Source organism: Oncorhynchus clarkii, chromosome 20, assembly GCF_045791955.1.
Source record: "Oncorhynchus clarkii lewisi isolate Uvic-CL-2024 chromosome 20, UVic_Ocla_1.0, whole genome shotgun sequence".
NCBI lineage: Eukaryota > Metazoa > Chordata > Actinopteri > Salmoniformes > Salmonidae > Oncorhynchus > Oncorhynchus clarkii.
Genome location: NC_092166.1, coordinates 38,122,328 through 38,150,274, shown reverse-complemented (window position 1 = coordinate 38,150,274; position 27,947 = coordinate 38,122,328). Strand labels below are relative to the sequence as shown.

Genomic DNA, 27,947 nt, shown 5'->3' with positions numbered 1-27,947 from the left:
TCCAGTAGTAATGATAGTGTTGTTATATTACCCCATCTCTGCCCCTCAGGGTTGGAGGAGGAGGTTAGTAGTCCAGTAGTAATGATAGTGTTGTTATATGACTCCATCTCTGCCCCTCAGGGTTGGAGGAGGAGGTTAGTAGTCCAGTAGTAATGATAGTGTTGTTATATTACTCCATCTCTGCCCCTCAGTTGGAGGAGGAGGTTAGTAGTCCAGTAGTAATGATAGTGTTGTTGTATTACTCCATCTCTTCCCCTCAGGGTTGGAGGAGGAGGTTAGTAGTCCAGTAGTAATGATAGTGTTGTTATATTACTCCATCTCTTCCCCTCAGGGTTGGAGGAGGAGGTTAGTAGTCCAGTAGTAATGATAGTGTTGTTATATTACCCCATCTCTGCCCCTCAGGGTTGGAGGAGGAGGTTAGTAGTCCAGTAGTAATGATAGTGTTGTTATTTGACTATCTCTGCCCCTCAGGGTTGGAGGAGGAGGTTAGTAGTCCAGTAGTAATGATAGTGTTGTTGTATTACTCCATCTCTTCCCCTCAGGGTTTGAGGAGGAGGTTAGTAGTCCAGTAGTAATGATAGTGTTGTTATATGACTATCTCTGCCCCTCAGGGTTGGAGGAGGAGGTTAGTAGTCCAGTAGTAATGATAGTGTTGTTATATGACTCCATCTCTGCCCCTCAGGGTTGGAGGAGGAGGTTAGTAGTCCAGTAGTAATGATAGTGTTGTTATATGACTCCATCTCTGCCCCTCAGTTGGAGGAGGAGGTTAGTAGTCCAGTAGTAATGATAGTGTTGTTATATGACTCCATCTCTGCCCCTCAGTTGGAGGAGGAGGTTAGTAGTCCAGTAGTAATGATAGTGTTGTTATATTACTCCATCTCTTCCCCTCAGGGTTGGAGGAGGAGGTTAGTAGTCCAGTAGTAATGATAGTGTTGTTATATTACTCCATCTCTTCCCCTCAGGGTTGGAGGAGGAGGTTAGTAGTCCAGTAGTAATGATAGTGTTGTTATATTACTCCATCTCTTCCCCTCAGGGTTGGAGGAGGAGGTTAGTAGTCCAGTAGTAATGATAGTGTTGTTATATTACCCCATCTCTGCCCCTCAGGGTTGGAGGAGGAGGTTAGTAGTCCAGTAGTAATGATAGTGTTGTTATATGACTCCATCTCTTCCCCTCAGGGTTGGAGGAGGAGGTTAGTAGTCCAGTAGTAATGATAGTGTTGTTATATGACTCCATCTCTGTCCCTCAGGGTTGGAGGAGGAGGTTAGTAGTCCAGTAGTAATGATAGTGTTGTTATTACTCCATCTCTGCCCCTCAGGGTTGGAGGAGGAGGTTAGTAGTCCAGTAGTAATGATAGTGTTGTTGTATTACTCCATCTCTTCCCCTCAGGGTTGGAGGAGGAGGTTAGTAGTCCAGTAGTAATGATAGTGTTGTTATATGACTCCATCTCTGCCCCTCAGTTGGAGGAGGAGGTTAGTAGTCCAGTAGTAATGATAGTGTTGTTATATGACTCCATCTCTGCCCCTCAGTTGGAGGAGGAGGTTAGTAGTCCAGTAGTAATGATAGTGTTGTTATATTACTCCATCTCTGCCCCTCAGGGTTGGAGGAGGAGGTTAGTAGTCCAGTAGTAATGATAGTGTTGTTATATGACTCCATCTCTGCCCCTCAGGGTTGGAGGAGGAGGTTAGTAGTCCAGTAGTAATGATAGTGTTGTTATATGACTCCATCTCTGCCCCTCAGTTGGAGGAGGAGGTTAGTAGTCCAGTAGTAATGATAGTGTTGTTATATTACTCCATCTCTTCCCCTCAGGGTTGGAGGAGGAGGTTAGTAGTCCAGTAGTAATGATAGTGTTGTTATATTACTCCATCTCTTCCCCTCAGGGTTGGAGGAGGAGGTTAGTAGTCCAGTAGTAATGATAGTGTTGTTATTACTCCATCTCTGCCCCTCAGGGTTGGAGGAGGAGGTTAGTAGTCCAGTAGTAATGATAGTGTTGTTATATGACTCCATCTCTGCCCCTCAGGGTTGGAGGAGGAGGTTAGTAGTCCAGTAGTAATGATAGTGTTGTTATATGACTCCATCTCTGCCCCTCAGGGTTGGAGGAGGAGGTTAGTAGTCCAGTAGTAATGATAGTGTTGTTATATTACTCCATCTCTGCCCCTCAGGGTTGGAGGAGGAGGTTAGTAGTCCAGTAGTAATGATAGTGTTGTTATATTACTCCATCTCTTCCCCTCAGGGTTGGAGGAGGAGGTTAGTAGTCCAGTAGTAATGATAGTGTTGTTATATGACTCCATCTCTGCCCCTCAGGGTTGGAGGAGGAGGTTAGTAGTCCAGTAGTAATGATAGTGTTGTTATATTACTCCATCTCTTCCCCTCAGGGTTGGAGGAGGAGGTTAGTAGTCCAGTAGTAATGATAGTGTTGTTATATTACTCCATCTCTTCCCCTCAGGGTTGGAGGAGGAGGTTAGTAGTCCAGTAGTAATGATAGTGTTGTTATATTACTCCATCTCTGCCCCTCAGGGTTGGAGGAGGAGGTTAGTAGTCCAGTAGTAATGATAGTGTTGTTATATGACTCCATCTCTGCCCCTCAGGGTTGGAGGAGGAGGTTAGTAGTCCAGTAGTAATGATAGTGTTGTTATATTACTCCATCTCTTCCCCTCAGGGTTGGAGGAGGAGGTTAGTAGTCCAGTAGTAATGATAGTGTTGTTATATTACTCCATCTCTGCCCCTCAGGGTTGGAGGAGGAGGTTAGTAGTCCAGTAGTAATGATAGTGTTGTTATATGACTCCATCTCTGCCCCTCAGGGTTGGAGGAGGAGGTTAGTAGTCCAGTAGTAATGATAGTGTTGTTATATGACTCCATCTCTGCCCCTCAGGGTTGGAGGAGGAGGTTAGTAGTCCAGTAGTAATGATAGTGTTGTTATATTACTCCATCTCTTCCCCTCAGGGTTGGAGGAGGAGGTTAGTAGTCCAGTAGTAATGATAGTGTTGTTATATTACCCATCTCTGCCCCTCAGGGTTGGAGGAGGAGGTTAGTAGTCCAGTAGTAATGATAGTGTTGTTATATGACTCCATCTCTTCCCCTCAGGGTTGGAGGAGGAGGTTAGTAGTCCAGTAGTAATGATAGTGTTGTTATATGACTCCATCTCTGCCCCTCAGGGTTGGAGGAGGAGGTTAGTAGTCCAGTAGTAATGATAGTGTTGTTATATTACTCCATCTCTTCCCCTCAGGGTTGGAGGAGGAGGTTAGTAGTCCAGTAGTAATGATAGTGTTGTTATTACTCCATCTCTGCCCCTCAGGGTTGGAGGAGGAGGTTAGTAGTCCAGTAGTAATGATAGTGTTGTTATATGACTCCATCTCGTCCCCTCAGGGTTGGAGGAGGAGGTTAGTAGTCCAGTAGTAATGATAGTGTTGTTATATGACTCCATCTCTGCCCCTCAGGGTTGGAGGAGGAGGTTAGTAGTCCAGTAGTAATGATAGTGTTGTTATATTACTCCATCTCTTCCCCTCAGGGTTGGAGGAGGAGGTTAGTAGTCCAGTAGTAATGATAGTGTTGTTATATGACTCCATCTCTGCCCCTCAGGGTTGGAGGAGGAGGTTAGTAGTCCAGTAGTAATGATAGTGTTGTTATATGACTCCATCTCTGCCCCTCAGGGTTGGAGGAGGAGGTTAGTAGTCCAGTAGTAATGATAGTGTTGTTATATGACTCCATCTCTGCCCCTCAGTTGGAGGAGGAGGTTAGTAGTCCAGTAGTAATGATAGTGTTGTTATATTACTCCATCTCTTCCCCTCAGGGTTGGAGGAGGAGGTTAGTAGTCCAGTAGTAATGATAGTGTTGTTATATTACCCCATCTCTGCCCCTCAGGGTTGGAGGAGGAGGTTAGTAGTCCAGTAGTAATGATAGTGTTGTTATATGACTCCATCTCTTCCCCTCAGGGTTGGAGGAGGAGGTTAGTAGTCCAGTAGTAATGATAGTGTTGTTATATGACTCCATCTCTGCCCCTCAGGGTTGGAGGAGGAGGTTAGTAGTCCAGTAGTAATGATAGTGTTGTTATATGACTCCATCTCGTCCCCTCAGGGTTGGAGGAGGAGGTTAGTAGTCCAGTAGTAATGATAGTGTTGTTATATGACTCCATCTCTGCCCCTCAGGGTTGGAGGAGGAGGTTAGTAGTCCAGTAGTAATGATAGTGTTGTTATATTACTCCATCTCTTCCCCTCAGGGTTGGAGGAGGAGGTTAGTAGTCCAGTAGTAATGATAGTGTTGTTATATGACTCCATCTCTGCCCCTCAGGGTTGGAGGAGGAGGTTAGTAGTCCAGTAGTAATGATAGTGTTGTTATATGACTCCATCTCTTCCCCTCAGGGTTGGAGGAGGAGGTTAGTAGTCCAGTAGTAATGATAGTGTTGTTATATTACTCCATCTCTGCCCCTCAGGGTTGGAGGAGGAGGTTAGTAGTCCAGTAGTAATGATAGTGTTGTTATATGACTCCATCTCTGCCCCTCAGGGTTGGAGGAGGAGGTTAGTAGTCCAGTAGTAATGATAGTGTTGTTGTATTACTCCATCTCTGCCCCTCAGGGTTGGAGGAGGAGGTTAGTAGTCCAGTAGTAATGATAGTGTTGTTATATTACTCCATCTCTGCCCCTCAGGGTTGGAGGAGGAGGTTAGTAGTCCAGTAGTAATGATAGTGTTGTAATATTACTCCATCTCTGCCCCTCAGGGTTGGAGGAGGAGGTTAGTAGTCCAGTAGTAATGATAGTGTTGTTATATGACTCCATCTCTGCCCCTCAGGGTTGGAGGAGGAGGTTAGTAGTCCAGTAGTAATGATAGTGTTGTAATATTACTCCATCTCTGCCCCTCAGGGTTGGAGGAGGAGGTTAGTAGTCCAGTAGTAATGATAGTGTTGTTGTATTACTCCATCTCTTCCCCTCAGGGTTGGAGGAGGTTGTTAGTAGTCCAGTAGTAATGATAGTGTTGTTATATGACTCCATCTCGTCCCCTCAGGGTTGGAGGAGGAGGTTAGTAGTCCAGTAGTAATGATAGTGTTGTTATATGACTCCATCTCGTCCCCTCAGGGTTGGAGGAGGAGGTTAGTAGTCCAGTAGTAATGATAGTGTTGTTATATGACTCCATCTCTGCCCCTCAGGGTTGGAGGAGGAGGTTAGTAGTCCAGTAGTAATGATAGTGTTGTTGTATTACTCCATCTCTTCCCCTCAGGGTTGGAGGAGGAGGTTAGTAGTCCAGTAGTAATGATAGTGTTGTTATATTACTCCATCTCTTCCCCTCAGGGTTGGAGGAGGAGGTTAGTAGTCCAGTAGTAATGATAGTGTTGTTATATGACTCCATCTCTGCCCCTCAGGGTTGGAGGAGGAGGTTAGTAGTCCAGTAGTAATGATAGTGTTGTTATATGACTCCATCTCTGCCCCTCAGGGTTGGAGGAGGTTAGTAGTCCAGTAGTAATGATAGTGTTGTAATATTACTCCATCTCTGCCCCTCAGGGTTGGAGGAGGAGGTTAGTAGTCCAGTAGTAATGATAGTGTTGTTATATGACTCCATCTCTGCCCCTCAGGGTTGGAGGAGGAGGTTAGTAGTCCAGTAGTAATGATAGTGTTGTTATATTACTCCATCTCTGCCCCTCAGGGTTGGAGGAGGAGGTTAGTAGTCCAGTAGTAATGATAGTGTTGTTATATGACTATCTCTGCCCCTCAGGGTTGGAGGAGGAGGTTAGTAGTCCAGTAGTAATGATAGTGTTGTTATATGACTCCATCTCTGCCCCTCAGGGTTGGAGGAGGAGGTTAGTAGTCCAGTAGTAATGATAGTGTTGTTATATGACTCCATCTCTGCCCCTCAGGGTTGGAGGAGGAGGTTAGTAGTCCAGTAGTAATGATAGTGTTGTTATATTACTCCATCTCTTCCCCTCAGGGTTGGAGGAGGAGGTTAGTAGTCCAGTAGTAATGATAGTGTTGTTATATTACTCCATCTCTGCCCCTCAGGGTTGGAGGAGGAGGTTAGTAGTCCAGTAGTAATGATAGTGTTGTTATATGACTCCATCTCTTCCCCTCAGGGTTGGAGGAGGAGGTTAGTAGTCCAGTAGTAATGATAGTGTTGTTATATGACTCCATCTCTGCCCCTCAGGGTTGGAGGAGGAGGTTAGTAGTCCAGTAGTAATGATAGTGTTGTTATATTACTCCATCTCTTCCCCTCAGGGTTGGAGGAGGAGGTTAGTAGTCCAGTAGTAATGATAGTGTTGTTATATGACTCCATCTCTGCCCCTCAGGGTTGGAGGAGGAGGTTAGTAGTCCAGTAGTAATGATAGTGTTGTTATATGACTCCATCTCGTCCCCTCAGGGTTGGAGGAGGAGGTTAGTAGTCCAGTAGTAATGATAGTGTTGTTATATGACTCCATCTCTGCCCCTCAGGGTTGGAGGAGGAGGTTAGTAGTCCAGTAGTAATGATAGTGTTGTTATATTACTCCATCTCTTCCCCTCAGGGTTGGAGGAGGAGGTTAGTAGTCCAGTAGTAATGATAGTGTTGTTATATGACTCCATCTCTGCCCCTCAGGGTTGGAGGAGGAGGTTAGTAGTCCAGTAGTAATGATAGTGTTGTTATATGACTCCATCTCTTCCCCTCAGGGTTGGAGGAGGAGGTTAGTAGTCCAGTAGTAATGATAGTGTTGTTATATTACTCCATCTCGTCCCCTCAGGGTTGGAGGAGGAGGTTAGTAGTCCAGTAGTAATGATAGTGTTGTTATATGACTCCATCTCTGCCCCTCAGGGTTGGAGGAGGAGGTTAGCAGTCCAGTAGTAATGATAGTGTTGTTGTATTACTCCATCTCTGCCCCTCGGGGTTGGAGGAGGAGGTTAGTAGTCCAGTAGTAATGATAGTGTTTTAATATTACTCCATCTCTGCCCCTCAGGGTTGGAGGAGGAGGTTAGTAGTCCAGTAGTAATGATAGTGTTGTAATATTACTCCATCTCTGCCCCTCAGGGTTGGAGGAGGAGGTTAGTAGTCCAGTAGTAATGATAGTGTTGTAATATTACTCCATCTCTGCCCCTCAGGGTTGGAGGAGGAGGTTAGTAGTCCAGTAGTAATGATAGTGTTGTTATATTACTCCATCTCTGCCCCTCAGGGTTGGAGGAGGAGGTTAGTAGTCCAGTAGTAATGATAGTGTTGTTATATGACTATCTCTGCCCCTCAGGGTTGGAGGAGGAGGTTAGTAGTCCAGTAGTAATGATAGTGTTGTTATATTACTCCATCTCTGCCCCTCAGGGTTGGAGGAGGAGGTTAGTAGTCCAGTAGTAATGATAGTGTTGTTGTATTACTCCATCTCTTCCCCTCAGGGTTGGAGGAGGAGGTTAGTAGTCCAGTAGTAATGATAGTGTTGTAATATTACTCCATCTCTGCCCCTCAGGGTTGGAGGAGGAGGTTAGTAGTCCAGTAGTAATGATAGTGTTGTTATATGACTCCATCTCTGCCCCTCAGGGTTGGAGGAGGAGGTTAGTAGTCCAGTAGTAATGATAGTGTTGTTGTATTACTCCATCTCTGCCCCTCAGGGTTGGAGGAGGAGGTTAGTAGTCCAGTAGTAATGATAGTGTTGTTGTATTACTCCATCTCTGCCCCTCAGGGTTGGAGGAGGAGGTTAGTAGTCCAGTAGTAATGATAGTGTTGTTATATGACTCCATCTCTTCCCCTCAGGGTTGGAGGAGGAGGTTAGTAGTCCAGTAGTAATGATAGTGTTGTTATATGACTCCATCTCTGCCCCTCAGGGTTGGAGGAGGAGGTTAGTAGTCCAGTAGTAATGATAGTGTTGTAATATTACTCCATCTCTGCCCCTCAGGGTTGGAGGAGGAGGTTAGTAGTCCAGTAGTAATGATAGTGTTGTTATATGACTCCATCTCTGCCCCTCAGTTGGAGGAGGAGGTTAGTAGTCCAGTAGTAATGATAGTGTTGTTATATGACTCCATCTCTTCCCCTCAGGGTTGGAGGAGGAGGTTAGTAGTCCAGTAGTAATGATAGTGTTGTTATATGACTCCATCTCTGCCCCTCAGGGTTGGAGGAGGAGGTTAGTAGTCCAGTAGTAATGATAGTGTTGTTGTATTACTCCATCTCTTCCCCTCAGGGTTGGAGGAGGTTGTTAGTAGTCCAGTAGTAATGATAGTGTTGTTATATGACTCCATCTCGTCCCCTCAGGGTTGGAGGAGGAGGTTAGTAGTCCAGTAGCAATGATAGTGTTGTAATATTACTCCATCTCTGCCCCTCAGGGTTCGGAGGAGGAGGTTAGTAGTCCAGTAGTAATGATAGTGTTGTTTAATGACTATCTCTGCCCCTCAGGGTTGACGGTGTAGTGTAATACTGTAGTAATAGCCATGCTGTTATATGACTATCTCTTCCCCTCAGGGTTGACAGTGTAGTGTAATACTGTAGTAATAGCCATGCTGTTATATGACTATCTCTTCCCCTCAGGGTTGACAGTGTAGTGTAATACTGTAGTAATAGCCATGCTGTTATATGACTATCTCTTCCCCTCAGGGTTGACAGTGTAGTGTAATACTGTAGTAATAGCCATGCTGTTATATGACTATCTCTTCCCCTCAGGGTTGACAGTGTAGTGTAATACTGTAGTAATAGCCATGCTGTTATATGACTAGCTCTTCCCCTCAGGGTTGACAGTGTAGTGTAATACTGTAGTAATAGCCATGCTGTTATATAACTATCTCTTCCCCTCAGGGTTGACAGTGTAGTGTAATACTGTAGTAATAGCCATGCTGTTATATGACTATCTCTTCCCCTCAGGGTTGACAGTGTAGTGTAATACTGTAGTAATAGCCATGCTGTTATATGACTATCTCTTCCCCTCAGGGTTGACGGTGTAGTGTAATACTGTAGTAATAGCCATGCTGTTATATGACTATCTCTTCCCCTCAGGGTTGACGGTGTAGTGTAATACTGTAGTAATAGCCATGCTGTTATATGACTATCTCTTCCCCTCAGGGTTGACAGTGTAGTGTAATACTGTAGTAATAGCCATGCTGTTATATGACTAGCTCTTCCCCTCATGGCTGAAGGTGAGAATGTATAGTCGTAATAATAAAGTTGTCTGGAGAGTGCATGTTGTTGCAGTAACATTATTATGATATCTATTCCCTTCAGGGTTGGAGGTGAGAAGGTGCTCCTGCTGTCTGCGGCGGCCTGGGGGGCGATGACAGCCTTCACGCCCGTCCTGGCCCACTTCTGCTCTCAGCCCATCTTCTCCATGACGCTGGCCCGCTTCCTGATGGGGCTGCTGCAAGGTCAGAGGTCACTGGGCACTGGGAGCGAATGAACAGCTATGCTCCGTCTCAAATGACACCCTATTATTTCCTACATTGTGCTGTAATTATAACTAGAGCCACGTGGGGAAGGGACAAGCAACTGTGTGTCCAAACCGAGAGAACTGGTTTCTGGTTAAGAGTCAATTACTGTACAAAACCAGTCGAATAGTTTCTCTGTCCTGAACAAACAAAAATGGTCTCACCTTCAGAACTACATAGCCTGTGGTTTTAACTTTAAGAGTGGCCTCTGGGGTTGAAGTTTGACTTTATTGCTTCCTCCTGAGGTATAACTGTTCACGTTTCCTACTTTTTTTTGTTTCTTTTTTTTATTTAACCCTTGTTTTACCAGGTAAGTTGACTGAAAACACATTCTCATTTATAGCAACGACCTGGGGAATAGTTACAGGGGGGGAATGAGCCAATTGTAAGCTGAGGATGATTAGGTGGCCATGATGGTACAGTATGAAGACCACATTGTGACTTTAGCCAGGACATGGGGGTTAACACCCTTACCACAGAGAGCCAAGATATACGCGAGCCAACCGATGGCTGACAAAACATTACGTTGGAAGCAAACGTAAGTAATTATAACGTCATAACAAGACACATTGTAACTATGCAATAGACTAGAAACATGATTTAAGTCAAGGCTGATTTGTAATTCATATATACAGAATAAAAAACAGTACATCCTACCAGCACACCCACAAGCGAGCCACTCAGGCGGATAATAACGCGAGGAACGAGATGGGAATAACAATCCAGGCTATTTGCTCTGAGACCGGCATAATAATGTAATGAAACAAGCAGGGAGCATGTTTCAAACCCTCAACATTGTAGCCCGAAGTCCAGCACGCTATCGACTGTACCCAAATGTATTAATTGGGGTCGGGGCCGATTGTGGCTAAAAACACTTTCTATTGGAATCTTTAACATGTGGAAAGGGGAAGAAGTATTAGTATTAGTTTTTCACAAGCACAGCAGGATGTGCTATTCGCTGAACAATAGACTATTCAACCTTTACTAAAGAGCCGAGTTAGGTGTGAACCCACCAACTTGCAACACATTTTTTGTATATATCTTTCCGCATCTACCATCACTTATCTACCTACACACGGTCAATGTTCTGAAGAAGAAAAAAAGAGAAAAAAAAAAATAATATATATATATATATATATACTGAAAGGATATTTTCAGGACCCTGTCTTTCGAAGATAATTCGTAAAAATCAAAATAATTTCCCATGCTTGTTCAATGAACCATAAACAATTAATGAACATGCACCTGTGGAACGGTTGTTAAGACACTAACAGCTTATAGACGGTAGGCAATTAAGGTCACAGTTATGAACACTTAGGACACTAAAGAGGCCTTTCTACTGACTCTGAAAAACACCAAAAGAAAGACCAGGGTCCCTGCTCATCTGCGTGAACGTGTCTTAGGCATGCTGCAAGGAGGCATGAGGACTGCAGATGTGACCAGGGCAATACATTGCAATGTCCGTACTGTGAGACGCCTAAGACAGCGCTACAGGGAGACAGGACAGACAGCTGATCGTCCTCGTAGTAGCAGACCACGTGTAACAACACCTGCACAGGATCGGTACATCCGAACATCACACCTGCGGGACAGGTACAGGATGGCAACAACAACTGCCAGAGTTACACCAGGAATGCACAATCCCTACGTCACTGCTAAGACTGTCTGCAATAGGATGAGAGAGGCTGGACTGAGGGTTTGTAGGCCTGTTGTAAGGCAGGTCCTCACCAGACATCACCGGCAACAACATTGCCTATGGGCACGAACCCACCGTCGCTGGACTAGACAGAACTGGCAAAACGTGCTCTTCAATGACGAGTCATGGTTTTGTCTCACCAGGGATGATGGTTGGATTCACGTTTACCATCAAAGGAATGAGCGTTACACCGAGGCCTGTACTCTGGAGCGGGATTGATTTGGAGGTGGAGGGTCCGTCATGTTCTGGGGCGGTGTGTCACAGCATCATTGTACTGAGCTTGTTATCATTGCAGGTAATCTCAATGCTGTGCGTTATAGGGAAGGCATCCTCCTCCCTCATGTGGTACCCTTCCTGCAGACTCATCCTGACATGACCCTCCAGCATGACAATGCCATCAGCCATACTGCTCGTTCTGTGTGTGATTTCCTGCTAGACAGGAATGTCAGTGTTCTGCCATGGCCAGCAACGAGCCCAGATCTCAATCCCATTGATCACGTCTGGGACCTGTTGGATTAGAGGGTGAGAGCTAGGGCCATTCCCCCCCAGAAATGTCCCGAAACTTGCAGGTGCCTTGATGGAAGAGTGGGGTAACATCTCACAGCAAGAACTGGCAAATCTGGTGCAGTCCATGAGAAGGAGATGCACTGCAGTACTTAATGCAGCTGGTGGCCACACCAGATACTGACTGTTACTTTTGATTTTGACCCCCCTTTGTTCAGGGACACACTATTATATTTCTGTTAGCCACATGTCTGTGGAACTTGTTCAGTTTGTTTCAGTTGTTGAATCTTATGTTCATACAAATATTTACACATGTTAAGTTTGCTGAAAATAAACTCACTTGACAGTGAGAGGACGTTTCTTTTTCTGCTGAGTTTATTGATGTTGAGTGGCGCAGGGGTCTAATGCACTGCATTTCGGTGCAAGTGGCTTTACTACAGTCCCTGGTTTGAATTCAGGCTATATCACATCCGACCGTGATTGGGAGTGCCATAGGGTGGCGCACAATTGGCCCAGCGTCATCCGGGTTTGGCCGGGGTAGGCCGTCATTGTCAATAAGAATTTGTTCTTACCTGACTTGCCTAGTTAAATAAAGGTTCAAATGAAAAAACAACTGGCAGCAACCGCAGCGCAAACAGTAGAGGTTAACAGTGGCTGGAGCTGAAAATATAGCTAACTTGTTATGCAAGTGTTGCACACCAACAAATGGCGAAAACCTACACCAGTTGAGCAATTCATTTCAACAATAATTTTAATTTGACTTTACAAACAACAAGAGGGCTTAATTTGAGTACATTTTTTTGGAGCCTAGACCTATATAACTTAACTGGCTGAGGCTTAACAGCCTAATAGAAGTAGGATTTATTAGGCCAACTTACAATTGCAACTGGTCAAAAATGTAGCATCCTACATAAAACAATAATTTTAAAGAAGAAAAGTCTGCACGTTCAAACTTAAACAATGTAACTAATAATGAAAAGCGCACATTTGTAAATCCCAAACTCTAAAAGTAATTGGACAAGTAGATACAAATGATGTATGACATTGTGGTTACAATAAAGAATGTAGCCCATCATGCAAATGATTCCTGTTAGCAGGACAAAATACTTTTTATAGCCCGGCTACTGTTGTGAAAATACCTAGTGTCCCACATATCCCAGAGAGGCTAAACAGGTTAACATTCGCAAGGCCGCAGGGCCAAATGGAATACCAGGAAGCGTACTCAGAGTATGCTCTGACCAGCTAGCGAGTGTCTTCATTGATATTGGCAGTAGAATGGCCCGTACTGAAGAGTTCAGCGACTTTCAACATGGCACCGTCATATGATGCCAACTGTTCAACAAGTCAAATTCCTGCCCTGCTAGAGCTGCCCCGGTCAACTCTAAGTGCTGTTATTGTGACGTGTAAACATCTAGGAGCAACAATGGTTCAGCCGCAAAGTGGTAGGCCACAGAAGATCACAGAACGGGACCGCCGAGTGCTGTAGCACGCTTGCAATGCTCACTACCGATTTCCAAACTGCCTCTGGAAGCAGCGTCAGCACTAGAACTGTTCATCGGGAGCTTCATGAAATGGGTTTCCATGGCCAAGTAGCCACACACAAGGATAAGATCATCATGCACAATGCCAAGCATCGGCTGGAGGGGTGTAAAGCTCGACACCATTGGACTGGAGCAGTGGAAACGCGTTCTCGGGAGTGATGAATCAAACTTCAGTATCTGGCAGTCAAACAGACAAATCTGGGTTTGGTGGATGCCAGGAGAACCTGCCCCAATGCATAGTGCCAACTGTAAAGTTTGGTGGAGGAGGAATAATGGTCTGTGTCTGTTTTTCATGGTGTGGGCCTCTTAGTTTCAGTGAAGGGAAATCACAATGCTACAGCATACAATGACATTCTAGACGATTCTGTGCTTCCAACGTTGTGGCAACAGTTTGGGAAAGGCCCTTTCCTGTTTCAGCATGACAATGCCCCCGTGCACAAAGTGAGGTCCATACAGATATGGTTTGTCGAGGTGTGGAAGAACTTGACTGGCCTGCACAGAGCCATGACCTCAAGCACGCTGTAGTGGAGCGGGTTGAGTTTCAAGTTCACTAAAGAATTAACATGGTCCAGACGCACACAGTTGTCAGGGCAAGACAGCGCCTCTCCCCCCTCGGGAGGCTATAAAGATTTGGCATGGGCCTTCAGATACTCAAAAAGATATGCAGCTTTATCATGTAGAGCAGGTATTCCTAAACTGGGGTACACGCAATGTCGTCGTGGGCACGCAAACTAAAAATGTGATTCTTATATGGTGCAGATATGGCTGGGACAAATGTACAACAGGAGAGGAGGATATGTTTAAAGTACTGGACAGCTTTGTGACATCAAATGGACTTTGGTGGTCAAGATGTGTTGGTATCTGTACTGATGGCCCAAAAGCCATGACAGGGAGACATAGTGGAGTGGTAGTGTGTTTGTAAGCAGTTGCTCCCGACGCCACTTGGGTACTCTGCAGCATCCACTGACACTACAGTGAAAATGGTTCACTTTGTTTAAGCAAGGCCCCTGAACTGTCCTCTATTTGCTGCATTATGCAATGAGATGTGCAGCGTCCATGTAACGCTTTTACAACACGTAGGAGTGCGCTACAGAGAATGGGAGAAACTCCCCAGATACAGGACTCGAGGCTGTAATCGCTGCCAAAGGTGCTTCAAACAAAGTACTGAGTAAAGGGTCTGAATACTTATGGAAATGTCATACTTCATTATTTATTTTTATACGTTTGCAAATGTTTCTAAATACCTGTTTTTGCTTTGTCATTATGGGGTATTGTGTGTAGATTGACGAGGGGGGAAAAACAATTTAATCGATTTGCGAGTAAGGCTGTAACGTAGCAATGTGGAAAAAGTCATGGGGTCTGAATATTTTCTGAATGCACTGTATATGTACATAGCTACCTCAATTACCTCGTACCCCTGCATATTGACTCAGTACTGGTACTCCCTGTATATAGTCATGTTATTACCTCGTACCCCTGCATATTGACTCAGTACTGGTACTCCCTGTATATAGTCATGTTATTACCTGGTACTTCCTGTATATAGTCATGTTATTACCTCGTAGCCCTGCATATTGACTCAGTACTGGTACTCCCCCCTGCATATTGACTCAGTACTGGTACTCCCTGTATATAGTCATGTTATTACCTCGTAGCCCTGCATATTGACTCAGTACTGGTACTCCCTGTATATAGTCATGTTATTACCTCGTAGCCCTGCATATTGACTCAGTACTGGTACTCCCTGTATATAGTCATGTTATTACCTCGTAGCCCTGCATATTGACTCAGTACTGGTACTTCCTGTATATAGCCATGTTATTACCTCGTACCCCTGCATATTGACTCAGTACTGGTACTCCCTGTATATAGCCATGTTATTACCTGGTATTTCCTGTATATAGTCATGTTATTACCTCGTAGCCCTGCATATTGACTCAGTACTGGTACTCCCTGTATATAGCCATGTTATTACCTGGTATTTCCTGTATATAGTCATGTTATTACCTCGTAGCCCTGCATATTGACACAGTACTGGTACTTCCTGTATATAGCCATGTTATTACCTCGTACCCCTGCATATTGACTCAGTACTGGTACTCCCTGTATATAGCCATGTTATTACCTGGTACTTCCTGTATATAGTCATGTTATTACCTCGTAGCCCTGCATATTGACTCAGTACTGGTACTCCCTGTATATAGCCATGTTATTACCTGGTACTTCCTGTATATAGTCATATTATTACCTCGTAGCCCTGCATATTGACTCAGTACTGGTACTCCCTGTATATAGCCATGTTATTACCTGGTACTTCCTGTATATAGCCATGTTATTACCTCGTACCCCTGCATATTGACTCAGTACTGGTACTTCCTGTATATAGCCATGTTATTACCTCGTAGCCCTGCATATTGACTCAGTACTGGTACTTCCTGTATATAGCCATGTTATTACCTCGTACCCCTGCATATTGACTCAGTACTGGTACTTCCTGTATATAGTCATGGTATTACCTCGTAGCCCTGCATATTGACTCAGTACTGGTACTCCCTGTATATAGCCATGTTCTTTTTGTGTATTTATTTATTGTGTCAATATTCAAAATGTTATACATTTTTTATCTTTAACTCTGCATTGTTGAAAAAGGACCCGTATTTACAATTAAATGTAGATGTTGATTTGAAGCGCGTCTGTCAGGATATGAATCATTAGTTCGACAACGCTTTCGCATTTGAGACAATGGTGTTTTTCTGTGTCATTTTGCCTAAAGAAGACAGAATACAGAACATTCCTTCCAAATATGTATTAAATGAAGTAACCAATGTGTGTGACTTTCTGCGCTCACTACATAGTGTAACAGAGCTGTGTATCTGTACCTCCAGGTGTGCACTACCCGTCTCTGGTTAGCCTGTGTTCTCAGAAGGTGGTGGAGAGTGAGAGAGGATTCCTCATGAGCACTGTGGGCAGTGGCTCCTATCTGGGGTGAGTCTGGCCCTATGAAACTCTCTGTTTCCACGCTGATCTAGGGTTGCAAATATTACTGGAAACTACCAGAATTTTTGAACTTGAAAGAATTTCTATGTAATTTATCACAAGACATCTAGAGGCCCTTTTGGGTACTTCAAATGATCACAGTAAAATCAAATCCAATTTTATTTGTCACATGAGCCAAATACAACAGGTAGACCTTACTGTAAAATGCTTACTTACAAGCCCTTATCTAACAATGCAGTTTTAAGAAAATAGAGTTAAGGAAATATTTACTAAATGTACTAAAGTAAAAAAATTAAACAATGACAATAATGAAGCTATACACAGGGGTATAATGTTAGTAATGAGACTATATACAGGGGTACAGGTTAGTAATGAGGCTATATACAGGGGTACAGGTTAGTAATGAGGCTATATACAGGGGTACAGGTTAGTAATGAGGCTATATACAGGGGTACAGGTTAGTAATGAGACTATATACAGGGGTACAGGTTAGTAATGAGGCTATATACAGGGGTACAGGTTAGTAAGCTATATACAGGGGTACTGGTACTGAGTCAATGTGCAGGGGTACATGTTAGTAATGAGGCTATATACAGGGGTACAGGTTAGTAATAAGGCTATATACAGGGGTACAGGTTAGTAATGAGGCTATATACAGGGGTACAGGTTAGTAAGCTATATACAGGGGTACTGGTACTGAGTCAATGTGCAGGGGTACATGTTAGTAATGAGGCTATATACAGGGGTACAGGTTAGTAATAAGGCTATATACAGGGGTACAGGTTAGTAATGAGGCTATATACAGGGGTACAGGTTAGTAATGAGGCTATATACAGGGGTACTGGTACTGAGTCAATGTGCAGGGGTACATGTTAGTAATGAGGCTATATACAGGGGTACAGGTTAGTAATGAGGCTATATACAGGGGTACAGGTTAGTAATGAGGCTATATACAGGGGTACAGGTTAGTAAAACAAAAGGGGGGGGGGGGGTCAATGCATTGTTGAAAAATGTCAAATGGACATTTGATTAATTATTCAGCAGTCTTTGGGGTAGAAGCTGTTAAGGAGCCTTTTGGACCAAGATCTGGCGCTCCGGTACCGCTTGCTGTGCAGTAGTAGTGAGAACAGTCTATGGCTAGGGTGACTGGAGTCTTTGACTCTTCCTCTGACACTGCCTAGTGTATAGGTCCCGAATGGCAGGAAGCTTGACCCCAGTGTGGGGGTAGAAGCTGTTAAGGAGCCTTTTGGACCAAGATTTGGCGCTCCGGTACCACTTGCTGTGCAGTAGTAGTGAGAACAGTCTATGACTAGGGTGACTGGAGTCTTTGACTCTTCCTCTGACACTGCCTAGTGTGTAGGTCCTGGATGGCAGGAAGCTTGACCCCAGTGTGTAATTATCTCTGTCCCTCTGTGTGGCCTTTTCACATGTTAAATATATTATTAATCAAATAAGATGGTAAAAACAAACATTGGAACTACAAAGCTGTAAAAAGTTATCCTAAATATAATATTTTACCTTTATTTAACTAGGCAAGTCAGTTAAGAACAAATTCTTATTTACAATGACGGCCTAGTTCAGGGGCAGAACGACAGATTTGTACCTTGTCAGCTCGGGGGTTTGAACTTGCAACCTTCCGGTTACTAGTCCAACGCTCTAACCACTAGGCCACCCTGCCGCCCCATGTTTAATGTAGAGACACAGGAGAGGAGGACTTTGGTTTTTAGTTCATCCACGAGGTGCTCTTTAATCATGGGATGAAATACTATAGAGCAAAAAGAAGTTGATGCTATACAGTAAACAATGCCCAAAAAGCCGGGATATACACACGTTGTCCACCACTATTCTTTGTCACCCTGATGAAGGCTGTTATAGCCGCAACGCGTCCGTATTTTCTTATTCTTGGCCGTAAAACAATAAAGGCTTCTTAATGTTTTCACTACATGAGTGCCTTAATTATTTCTGGAAGTTTGTTTGCAGTAAGTTTTTTCGAGCGTTGCTTACTAACTTAATTTAGTTCTATAATATGTTTAATATGAGGGTTTCAGCATCAAACTTCCTTTTTTTTTCCTGTGTTGTAGATTTTTTGGTGTCAGTTGTGGAAAAAGGCCTTAGTTGGAAGAGTTATAATGCCATTGTTGAATAATTAGTATATATTCTCTCCACAAGAAACTCATGGATAATATGGACACAGATCTGTGCCTTGGAGCACTTTTTACCGGGGTGTTTTAAGTGCTGCTGTTGTTGAGGTCATCTGTTATGGAAGCCAGGGTCAGCTGTTTGTCATTGGAGTTGCCGGGGGATGTCATTTTGGGCTGGCCATAAACAACTCATCAGGGAACCACAGATGTTTCGTCTCCAGTCAGGAGTTCTCCACAGATGGTCTTGTTTTGCCATTGCAGTAAAAAAAACTATCCAACACCACAGTTTGAGTGTATGACCAGTGCTGTTGTCTCCTGCAGGACACTGGTGATTGGGGGGGCTGGTTCCCTCATGCTGGACCTGTATGGTTGGGAGAGTGTGTTCTATGTGTCTGGTCTGCTCTCTGTCCTCTGGGCGTACTGCATATGGAAATACCTGCTCAAAGGGGAAGGTAAGGAGTGTGTAGGTGTAATGACCACATGCATATCTTACTGAAACTGAACACTTTCATTTCACAGCTAGACTATTTTGGGCAAGTGCTGCGTCATTGTTGTTTTCCAGCCATCTGCTCCTATTGTTGTCATGAACTTCCTCTGAGCTCCACATTGAGCTCAGACTTTTCTCTTTCTTTGTGTGTGTGTTCCAGGACCTATCATCACATTGGAGTCGCTGGGTCGTGGAGGGCCCCGGTCCAAACTCTCCAAGCGACACTGGCTACGTCTCTTCAAACAACCTGCTGTCTGGTGAGATAAGGCCCAAACACAATCCTCTCTGATCAGCTCACTTCCCTGTAGATGTTTCCGTCTCACATAAAGGCTTCATTCATATCCTCTGTGCCTGTCTCTATTGTCTGTTATTTATAGAACCCCATGGCAGTCCGTGCAACTGATCTGCCCTGTTTACAATGACAGAAATGGTTGGTTGGTTGGTGTTATTTCCTGTAACGGCTAATCCACACCTTGATAGGAAAATGAACCACTGAACAGAAAAGCAGATGTCACTGACTGTGTAGGTGGGGGTTGGTGTGAGCATGAATTTGCAGCACGGACTGACACTGTTCAGTTCTTGAATGAGCGAAACTCAGTGGAGAGAGAGCTATTTAAACACTCCGAATAAATGTACAGTAAACATACTGATGTTGCTTGTTTTTATGTTGCACAAGCACATTAATATAACTGTAGTGGTGACCCATACGTAAGTTATTTCAGCCAGTAAAAGTAGGAACTGCTGTGGAATATTTTGAGCTTTACAAAGATGTAGCCTATGAGTCATAGAAGTGGTACACTAACTTAATTATATTTGTTTGCTCTGTCTCTCTCTGTCTCGCTCTCTCTCTCTGTCTCCATTATCCTCCCTTCAGTGCTGTGATTATTACGCACCTTTGCACTGCGAGCACCTTCTTCACAATGTTGTCATGGCTACCGACTTACTTCAAGGACACCTTCCCTGATGCCAAGGTAACTTGCCCCCTCCATCCCTCCTCTTCTCCCAACCCATTCCTTCAGAAGACAAGACAAAACAAAACTTGAAAGACCACATTGGAGTTCAAGGTTGGAATGGCAAAGACAACAGACACACTTGAAAGTGTACATACAAAATGGCTAAAATCTAGTCAGACCCCCCTGCATCTGACAGACCTGTGTAATACCACTGAGTAAACCAAGAGAGGGCGCTGTAGACACGGTGTAGACATAAAACTCTGCTAGCTAAGGAACTCGGATGTTCCCCAAACTTAGATGTTTGCCAAGTTGGATCACTATCTCTTAACAAACGTATAGGGTATTAATGTCATACATGTCTGAGCTCATATCAGCGTTCTTGGTGTTAAATGTTATGGTGTTCTCCCCGCAGGGTTGGGTGTTTAATGTTATCCCATGGTTTGTGGCCATCCCCTCTTCTCTCTTCAGTGGCTGTCTCTCTGACCACCTTATCAGCCGAGGTAATGCCAGAGATATCAACTATTTGTCATCAGGAAACAAATGTAGTGAATGTTTCAGTCGAAGTTGGTACCCTTATACGATTGTCAAGGTTTTTAACTATTGATCTGTCCCACGTCTCTCTCTCTTTGTCTCTTTCTCTCTCTGTCTCTAGGGTTTGACACTGCTGCTGTGAGGAAGCTTATGCAGGTATTGTAGCTTGTTTCCGATTCAATGGCCACATTGGCATTACTAGTTAACTTTGCCTTTCCTCTCCTTTCCTCTCCTTGTGTCCTGGTCAGTTCTTCTCCATGGGTGTGTCCAGTGTGTTTACCCTCCTGCTGTGTGGCACCACCACCTTCCCCACAGCTGTGGCCTTGGTCTCTGCCACCATGGGCCTCACCACCTTCAGCCACAGGTACCGATGCTCGTCCCCAAATCCGCTCCTAGGCCTAGTGTCTATCATCTAGGACCATATTCAGCCACAGCTACCGATGCTCGTCCCCAAATCCGCTCCTAGGCCTAGTGTCTATCATCTAGGACCATATTCAGCCACAGGTACCGATGCTCGTCCCCAAATCCGCTCCTAGGCCTAGTGTCTATCATCTAGGACCATATTCAGCCACAGCTACCGATGCTCGTCCCCAAATCCGCTCCTAGGCCTAGTGTCTATCATCTAGGACCATATTCAGCCACAGCTACCGATGCTCGTCCCCAAATCCGCTCCTAGGCCTAGTGTCTATCATCTAGGACCATATTCGGCCACAGGTACCGATGCTCGTCCCCAAATCCGCTCCTAGGCCTAGTGTCTATCATCTAGGACCATATTCAGCCACCGGTATTAAACCTTGAGGGCTACGCTGTTTGATCCTGGAAGTATACAAGGATGTAAATGATTGATGCAGGATGTAGATAATAACCAACAGTGGAATGGATCATATAAACATAATCACCCCCTCACAAGCGCTTTAACAGCGACTATGTAGTTCCACTCATCTTATCTGTCAGTTTTATAGGGTTTAATATGTTCAGGTGACAAAGATAGGGAGTCTGTATTACACCATATCTACTGAGGCAGAAAATATAGGGAGTCTGTAACACCTTCACTACAGAGGCAGAAAATATAGGGAGTCTGTAACACCTTGTCTACTGGGGCAGACAGTAACGTGTCTTGTGTCTGTGAATGTTCAGGACCTGGCTCCGTCATGTGCTGGGGCTCTGTGTGGTATGTTACACCAGCAGACAGTAACGTGTCTTGTGTCTGTACTCCAGCGGTGTGTCTGTGAATGTTCAGGACCTGGCTCCGTCATGTGCTGGGGCTCTGTTTGGTATGTTACACCAGCAGACAGTAACGTGTCTTGTGTCTGTACTCCAGTAACCGTGTGTACTCCAGCCGTGTGTCTGTAAATGTTCAGGACCTGGCTCTGTCATGTGCTGGGGCTCTGTGTGGTATGTTACACCAGCAGACAGTAACGTGTCTTGTGTCTGTACTCCAGCGGTGTGTCTGTGAATGTTCAGGACCTGGCTCCGTCATGTGCTGGGGCTCTGTGTGGTATGTTACACCAGCAGACAGTAACGTGTCTTGTGTCTGTACTCCAGCGGTGTGTCTGTGAATGTTCAGGACCTGGCTCCGTCATGTGCTGGGGCTCTGTGTGGTATGTTACACCAGCAGACAGTAACGTGTCTTGTGTCTGTACTCCAGCGGTGTGTCTGTGAATGTTCAGGACCTGGCTCCGTCATGTGCTGGGGCTCTGTTTGGTATGTTACACCAGCAGACAGTAACGTGTCTTGTGTCTGTACTCCAGCCGTGTGTCTGTGAATGTTCAGGACCTGGCTCCGTCATGTGCTGGGGCTCTGTTTGGTATGTTACACCAGCAGACAGTAACGTGTCTTGTGTCTGTACTCCAGCGGTGTGTCTGTGAATGTTCAGGACCTGGCTCCGTCATGTGCTGGGGCTCTGTTTGGTATGTTACACCAGCAGACAGTAACGTGTCTTGTGTCTGTACTCCAGCCGTGTGTCTGTGAATGTTCAGGACCTGGCTCCGTCATGTGCTGGGGCTCTGTGTGGTATGTTACACCAGCAGACAGTAACGTGTCTTGTGTCTGTACTCCAGCGGTGTGTCTGTGAATGTTCAGGACCTGGCTCCGTCATGTGCTGGGGCTCTGTTTGGTATGTTACACCGGCAACTCATTTATCCACCTCTCAGCAGATTTGATTGATGAATATTACAGTCCTGTCAAATATTACAAATGAATCATGTATCTATTTTTCATTGCAGGTGTTATGAATACCTGTGGAGCATTCTCAGGTAAGCATGTTCATTGAGGGACAAACCAAAGCGGAAACATCTGTGATGAATCGTTCACCGACAGTTCCAGGATCAGTTGTGTTGTCCTTTCATGAGGTGGTGATGAATAATTCATCTGATGGTTCTGAAGGCAGGACTTTGGGTTGTGTCTCTTGTCAGTCTCATTGGCCCCAATGCTCCATGCATATTTCATACCGGAGTGATAATAGAGTTTGTGTCAGATAAATCATTGAGGGAGTGAGTAGAAGATGACAGTTTGGGCACCGTAGGGGCATTTGAATCCGTTTACTTATACCCCACACAACTGGGAATGGGAGGCTGAACTGGCATTTGTTGATATGATATGCCGTAGTCTGAAACTGCTCAGTTTGTGCGTGCATGTACTGTCTCCTAATGCCGTATTCCTCTGCGTATCTGATCGTGTTTCTCCAGGTGTGATGATGGTGTATTTCTCGGGGTATCTGATTGAGGCTACAGGGTCGTGGGCGTCTGTCTTCACCCTCATCACTGTGGTGAACCTGGTGGGCCTGGTCACCTTCCTGGCCTTCGCTGAGGCCCGCCGGGTCGACATGGACTCTTCCAAGGGCCACTACCACGACATCCACATCTGAGTCCCAACCCCTGGTCCCTCAACAACCACCTTTTAAACTGAGGGGCCAAAACGGGACCAGGTCCCACACTATCCGCATCTGAGTCCCAAGCCCAGGTCCCTCAACAACCACCTTTTAAACTGAGGGGCCAAAACGGGACCAGGTCCCACACTATCCACATCTGAGTCCCCAAAACAGGACCAGAACCTATGCCCATGTACCACAGAATGCACACGGGAGACTTAAATATAGAAAGAGAACAGCGAGAGCCTTGGTCTGTTGAATGTATCAAAACATCCACATCAGAATTTGAGAAGTGAAAGAAGTGAAACAGTAGTGAAAGTCAATTCTAGATGTTTGTCAGATCATAGACAGTGCTTCTTCTATATTAATTTAACAACTCAATTGTTTCTCTCTATATAGACATTCGTGGATTTGGCCATTTCAGCTACACCTGTTGCTGACAAGCACACAGCCATGTCATCTCTATAGACAAACATTAGCACAGTAGAATGGCCTTACTGAAGAGCTCAGTGACTTTCAACTTGGCACCGTCATAAGATGTCACCAGTTTGTCTAATGTCTGCCCTGCTAGAGCTTCCCCGGTCAAATGTCAGTGCTGTTATTGTGACGTGGAAACGTCTAGGAGCAACAACGGTCGCAAAATGGTACGCCACACAAGCTCACAGAACGGGACTGTCGAGTACTGAAGCACGTAGAAATCATCTGTCCTCGGTTACAATTTTCACTACCGAGTTCCAAACGGCCTCTGGAAGCAACGTCAGCACAAGAACTGTCGGGAGCTTCATGAGAAGGGTTTCCATGGTCGAGCAGCCGCACACAAGCCTAAGGTCACCATGCACAATGCCATGTGTCGGGTGGAGTGGTGTAAAGCTTCCTGCCATTGGACTCTGGAACATGCGTTCTCTGGAGTGATGAATCACACTTCACCCTCTGTCAGTCTGATGGACGAATCTGGGTTTTGCGGATGCCAGGAGAACGCTACCTGCCCCAATGCATAGTGCCAAATGGAAAGATTGTGGAAGAGGGATAATGATCTGTGGCTGTTTTTCATGGTTCAGGCCCCTTAGTTCCAGTGAAGGGAAATCACAGTGCTACAGCATACAATGACATTCTACATGATTCTGTCCTTCCAACTTTGTGTCAACAGTTTGGGGAAGGTTCTTTCCTGTTTTAGCATGACAATGCCTCCGTGCACAAAGCGAGGTCCATACAGAAATGGTTTGCCGAGATTGGTGTGGAAGAACTTGACTGGCCTGCACAGAGCCCTGACCTCAACCCCATCGAAAAACTTTGATGAATTGGAACGTTGACTGTGAGCTAGGCCTAATCGCCCAACATCAGTGCCCGACCTCTCTAATGCTCTTGTGGCTGAATGGAAGCAAGTCCCTGCAGCAATGTTCCAACATCTAGTGGAAAGCCTTCCCATAAGAGTGTAAGCTGTTATAGCAGCGAAGGGGGGACTAACTCCATATTATTGCCCATCATTTTAGAATGAGATGTTCGACGAGCATGTGTCCACATACTATATATATATATATATATATATATATATATATATATATATATATATATAGTTGAAGTCGGAAGTTTACACCTTAGCCAAATACATTTAAACTAATTTTTTCACAATTCTTGACATTTAATCCTGGTAAAAATTCCCTGTTTTAGGTCAGTTAGGATCATCACTTTATTTTAAGAATGTGAAATGTCAGAATAATAGTAGAGTGAATTATTTATTTCAGCACATTCCCAGTGGGTCAGAAGTTTACATACACTGAATTTTGGCCCATTCCTCTTGACAGAACTGGTGTAACTGCATCAGGTTTATTGGCCTCCTTGCTTGCACATGCTTTTTCAGTTCTGCCCACACATTTTCTATAGGATTGAGGTCAGGGCTTTGTGATGGCCATTCCAATATCTTGACTTTATTGTCCTTAGGCCATTTTGCTACATTTTTGGAAGTATGTTTGGGGTCATTGTCCATTTGGAAGCCCCATTTGCGACCAAGCTTTAACTGATGTCTTGAGATGTTGCTTCAATATAGCCACACAAAATTCCTCCCTCATGATGCCATCTAATTTGTGAAGTGCACCAGTCCCTCCTGCAGCAAAGCACCCCCACAACATGATGCTGCCACCCCCGTGCTTCATGGTTGGGATGGGGTTATTTGGCTTGCAAGCCTTCCCCTTTTTCCTCCAAACATAACGATGGTCATTATGGCCAAACAGTTCTATTTTTGTTTCATCAGAACAGAGGACATTTCTCCAAAAAGTACGATCTTTGTCCCCTTGTGCAGTTGCAAAACGTAGTCTGTTTTTTTAATGGTGGTTTTGGAGCAGTGGCTTCTTCCTTGCTGAGCGGCCTTTCAGGTTATGCCGATATAGGACTCGTTTTACTGTGGATATAGATACTTTTGTACCTGTTTCCTCCAGCATCTTCACAAGGTCTTTTGCTGTTGTTCTGGGATTGATTTGCACTTTTCGCACCGAAGTACGTTCATCTCTAGGAGACAGAACGCGTCTCCTTCCTGAGCGGTGTGACAGCTGTGTGGTCCCATGGTGTTTATACTTGCGTACTATTGTTTGTACAGGTGAACGCGGTACCTTCAGTCGTTTGTTTCATCCTTGGGAGCAATTTCCAGACTTGTGGAGGTCTACAATTTTTTTTCTGAGGTCTTGGCTGATTTCTTTTGATTTTCCCATGATGTCAAGCAAAGAGGCACTGAGTTTGAAGGCAGGCCTTCAAATACATCCACAGGTACACTTCCAATTAACTCAAATTATGTCAATTAGCCTATCAGAAGCTTCTAAAGCCATGACATCATTTTCTGGAATTTTCCAAGCTGTTTAAAGGCACAGTCAACTTAGTGTATGTAAACTTCTTACCCACTGGAATTATAATACTGTGAATTATAAGTGAAATTATCTGTCTGTAAACAATTGTTGGAAAAATGACTTGTCATGCACAAAGTAGTGTGTCTAATTATATGGGAACAGCTAGCATGTCATTGCACAAACATTAGTTGCAATGCACCAATCCTCTCTCCCTCCCTTCCCACCCACTACCCTTGCCACCACTGCTGAAAAAAATCAGAGGGGAACACTGACAGTGCTTCCATATTTGGATTTAAAGAACCATTCCTGTCATGTTTTGGATTGTTCGAATTTCAGCCATGGTTGGGCCTGTTGGGCTGGGACTGTGGAGTAGCGGTCGTGGAAATGGTGACTGTGGTTAACAGTTCAAAGGTTCAGTATGACCTCAGTGTCTCCTGGTTCCACACACAGGTCTGGGTTTATGTTAGAGGAATATGAGGAGAATGACGTGTGTGAGTAGTCAGTTTGACGGTGGGTGCTCTAAAGGTAACCGAGCACCCACCGAACAAGGTGTGTGTTTGTGGCTGATGAAGGAAGCCCTACTCTGTGGAGACTATTGGGAAAGATGTGTGTTTGTGGCTGATGAAGGAAGCCCTACTCTGTGGAGACTATTAGGAAAGATGTGTGTTTGTGGCTGATGAAGGAAGCCCTACTCTGTGGAGACTATTGGGAAAGATGTGTGTTTGTGGCTGATGAAGGAAGCCCTACTCTGTGGAGACTATTGGGAAAGATGTGTGTTTGTGGCTGATGAAGGAAGCCCTACTCTTTGGAGACTATTGGGAAAGATGTGTGTTTGTGGCTGATGAAGGCAGCCCTACTCTGTGGAGACTATTGGGAAAGATGTGTGTTTGTGGCTGATGAAGGAAGCCCTACTCTGTGGAGACTATTGGGAAAGATGTGTGTTTGTGGCTGATGAAGGAAGCCCTACTCTGTGGAGACTATTGGGAAAGATGTGTGTTTGTGGCTGATGAAGGAAGCCCTACTCTGTGGAGACTATTGGGAAAGCATACTAAAATAAAAATACCTGACTGTGTGAGTGGCATCTAATTAGGAGGTGACTAATCACCCATACACCCACTCTGATGTACTGTACAATTTACCTGCCATCGTCTATCACCATGGTTACATGCTCGTCAGTGTGCTTCACTGCGTTTTGTTTTATCTCCAGAGCTGTCATAGAGAGACTGTAGCCTCAACATACAGTGGGGCAAAAAAGTATTTAGTCAGCCACCAATTGTGCAAGTTCTCCCACTTTTTTTTCCGTCCAATCAGATTTGTTTGTATCATGGCCTGTAATTTTCATCATAGGTACACTTCAACTATGACAGACAAAATGAGAAAAAAAATCCAGAAAATCACATTGTGGGATTTTTAATGAATTTATTTGCAAATTATGGTGGAAATTAAGTATTTGGTCAATAACAAAAGTTTATCTCAATACTTTGTTATATACCCTTTGTTGGCAATGACAGAGGTCAAACGTTTTCTGTAAGTCTTCACAAGGTTTTCACACACTGTTGCTGGTATTACAGGCCTCTCATCTTTTTAAGTGGGAGAACTTGCACAATTGGTTATTGGTTAAATTAAGAAGGCCAAAGGTTATTACGTTTCCTTTTTTTAATGTAAAGATGATAATTGCATGACATGCTCAAATACAAAGACCTGAATCACAGATTCTTATTTTAATTTGATGTATTTCATTTATATGGAAATGTATATCAATGATGTTGTCAATAAAGCATAGGAGACCTGTAGAAAGATGCCATAGTGTATCATTTGAGAGGGGCCACTTAAAAGAGGCTTGATGGATGCAGTTCCGCACAGCTGATGAGGCAGTCAACTGCCATGCCGTAGACGGCTCCCTGTTTGTTGTGATTTACTTCAGTCTGGACAGGATGTGACGTCATCTGTAACATGTTAAGCCTTACCACCCACAGAGTGGTACGGACACAGTAGGGTGCTTGCTTCTCCGAAACAAAGGCCCTGATTGCACTAAGGTTATGATGAGGTTGAAT

At 44.5% G+C, this 27,947-nt stretch overlaps 1 protein-coding gene across 1 annotated transcript in view; it reads left to right on the top strand.

Moving 5' to 3' along the window:
• Positions 1-24,575, top strand: part of LOC139376325 (voltage-gated purine nucleotide uniporter SLC17A9-like) — a 36,495-nt gene extending 11,920 nt beyond the window's left edge. The window contains exons 3-13 of the mRNA XM_071118718.1: positions 9,141-9,280; positions 15,967-16,066; positions 18,541-18,671; positions 18,867-18,963; positions 19,581-19,677; positions 20,072-20,159; positions 20,312-20,346; positions 20,439-20,554; positions 22,045-22,100; positions 22,416-22,445; positions 22,878-24,575. Coding sequence (XP_070974819.1) covers positions 9,141-9,280; positions 15,967-16,066; positions 18,541-18,671; positions 18,867-18,963; positions 19,581-19,677; positions 20,072-20,159; positions 20,312-20,346; positions 20,439-20,554; positions 22,045-22,100; positions 22,416-22,445; positions 22,878-23,056 — 1,069 coding nt within the window. The 3' untranslated portion in view covers positions 23,057-24,575. The remainder of the gene's footprint in view (positions 1-9,140; positions 9,281-15,966; positions 16,067-18,540; positions 18,672-18,866; positions 18,964-19,580; positions 19,678-20,071; positions 20,160-20,311; positions 20,347-20,438; positions 20,555-22,044; positions 22,101-22,415; positions 22,446-22,877) is intronic.
• Positions 24,576-27,947: the final 3,372 nt, after the last annotated feature.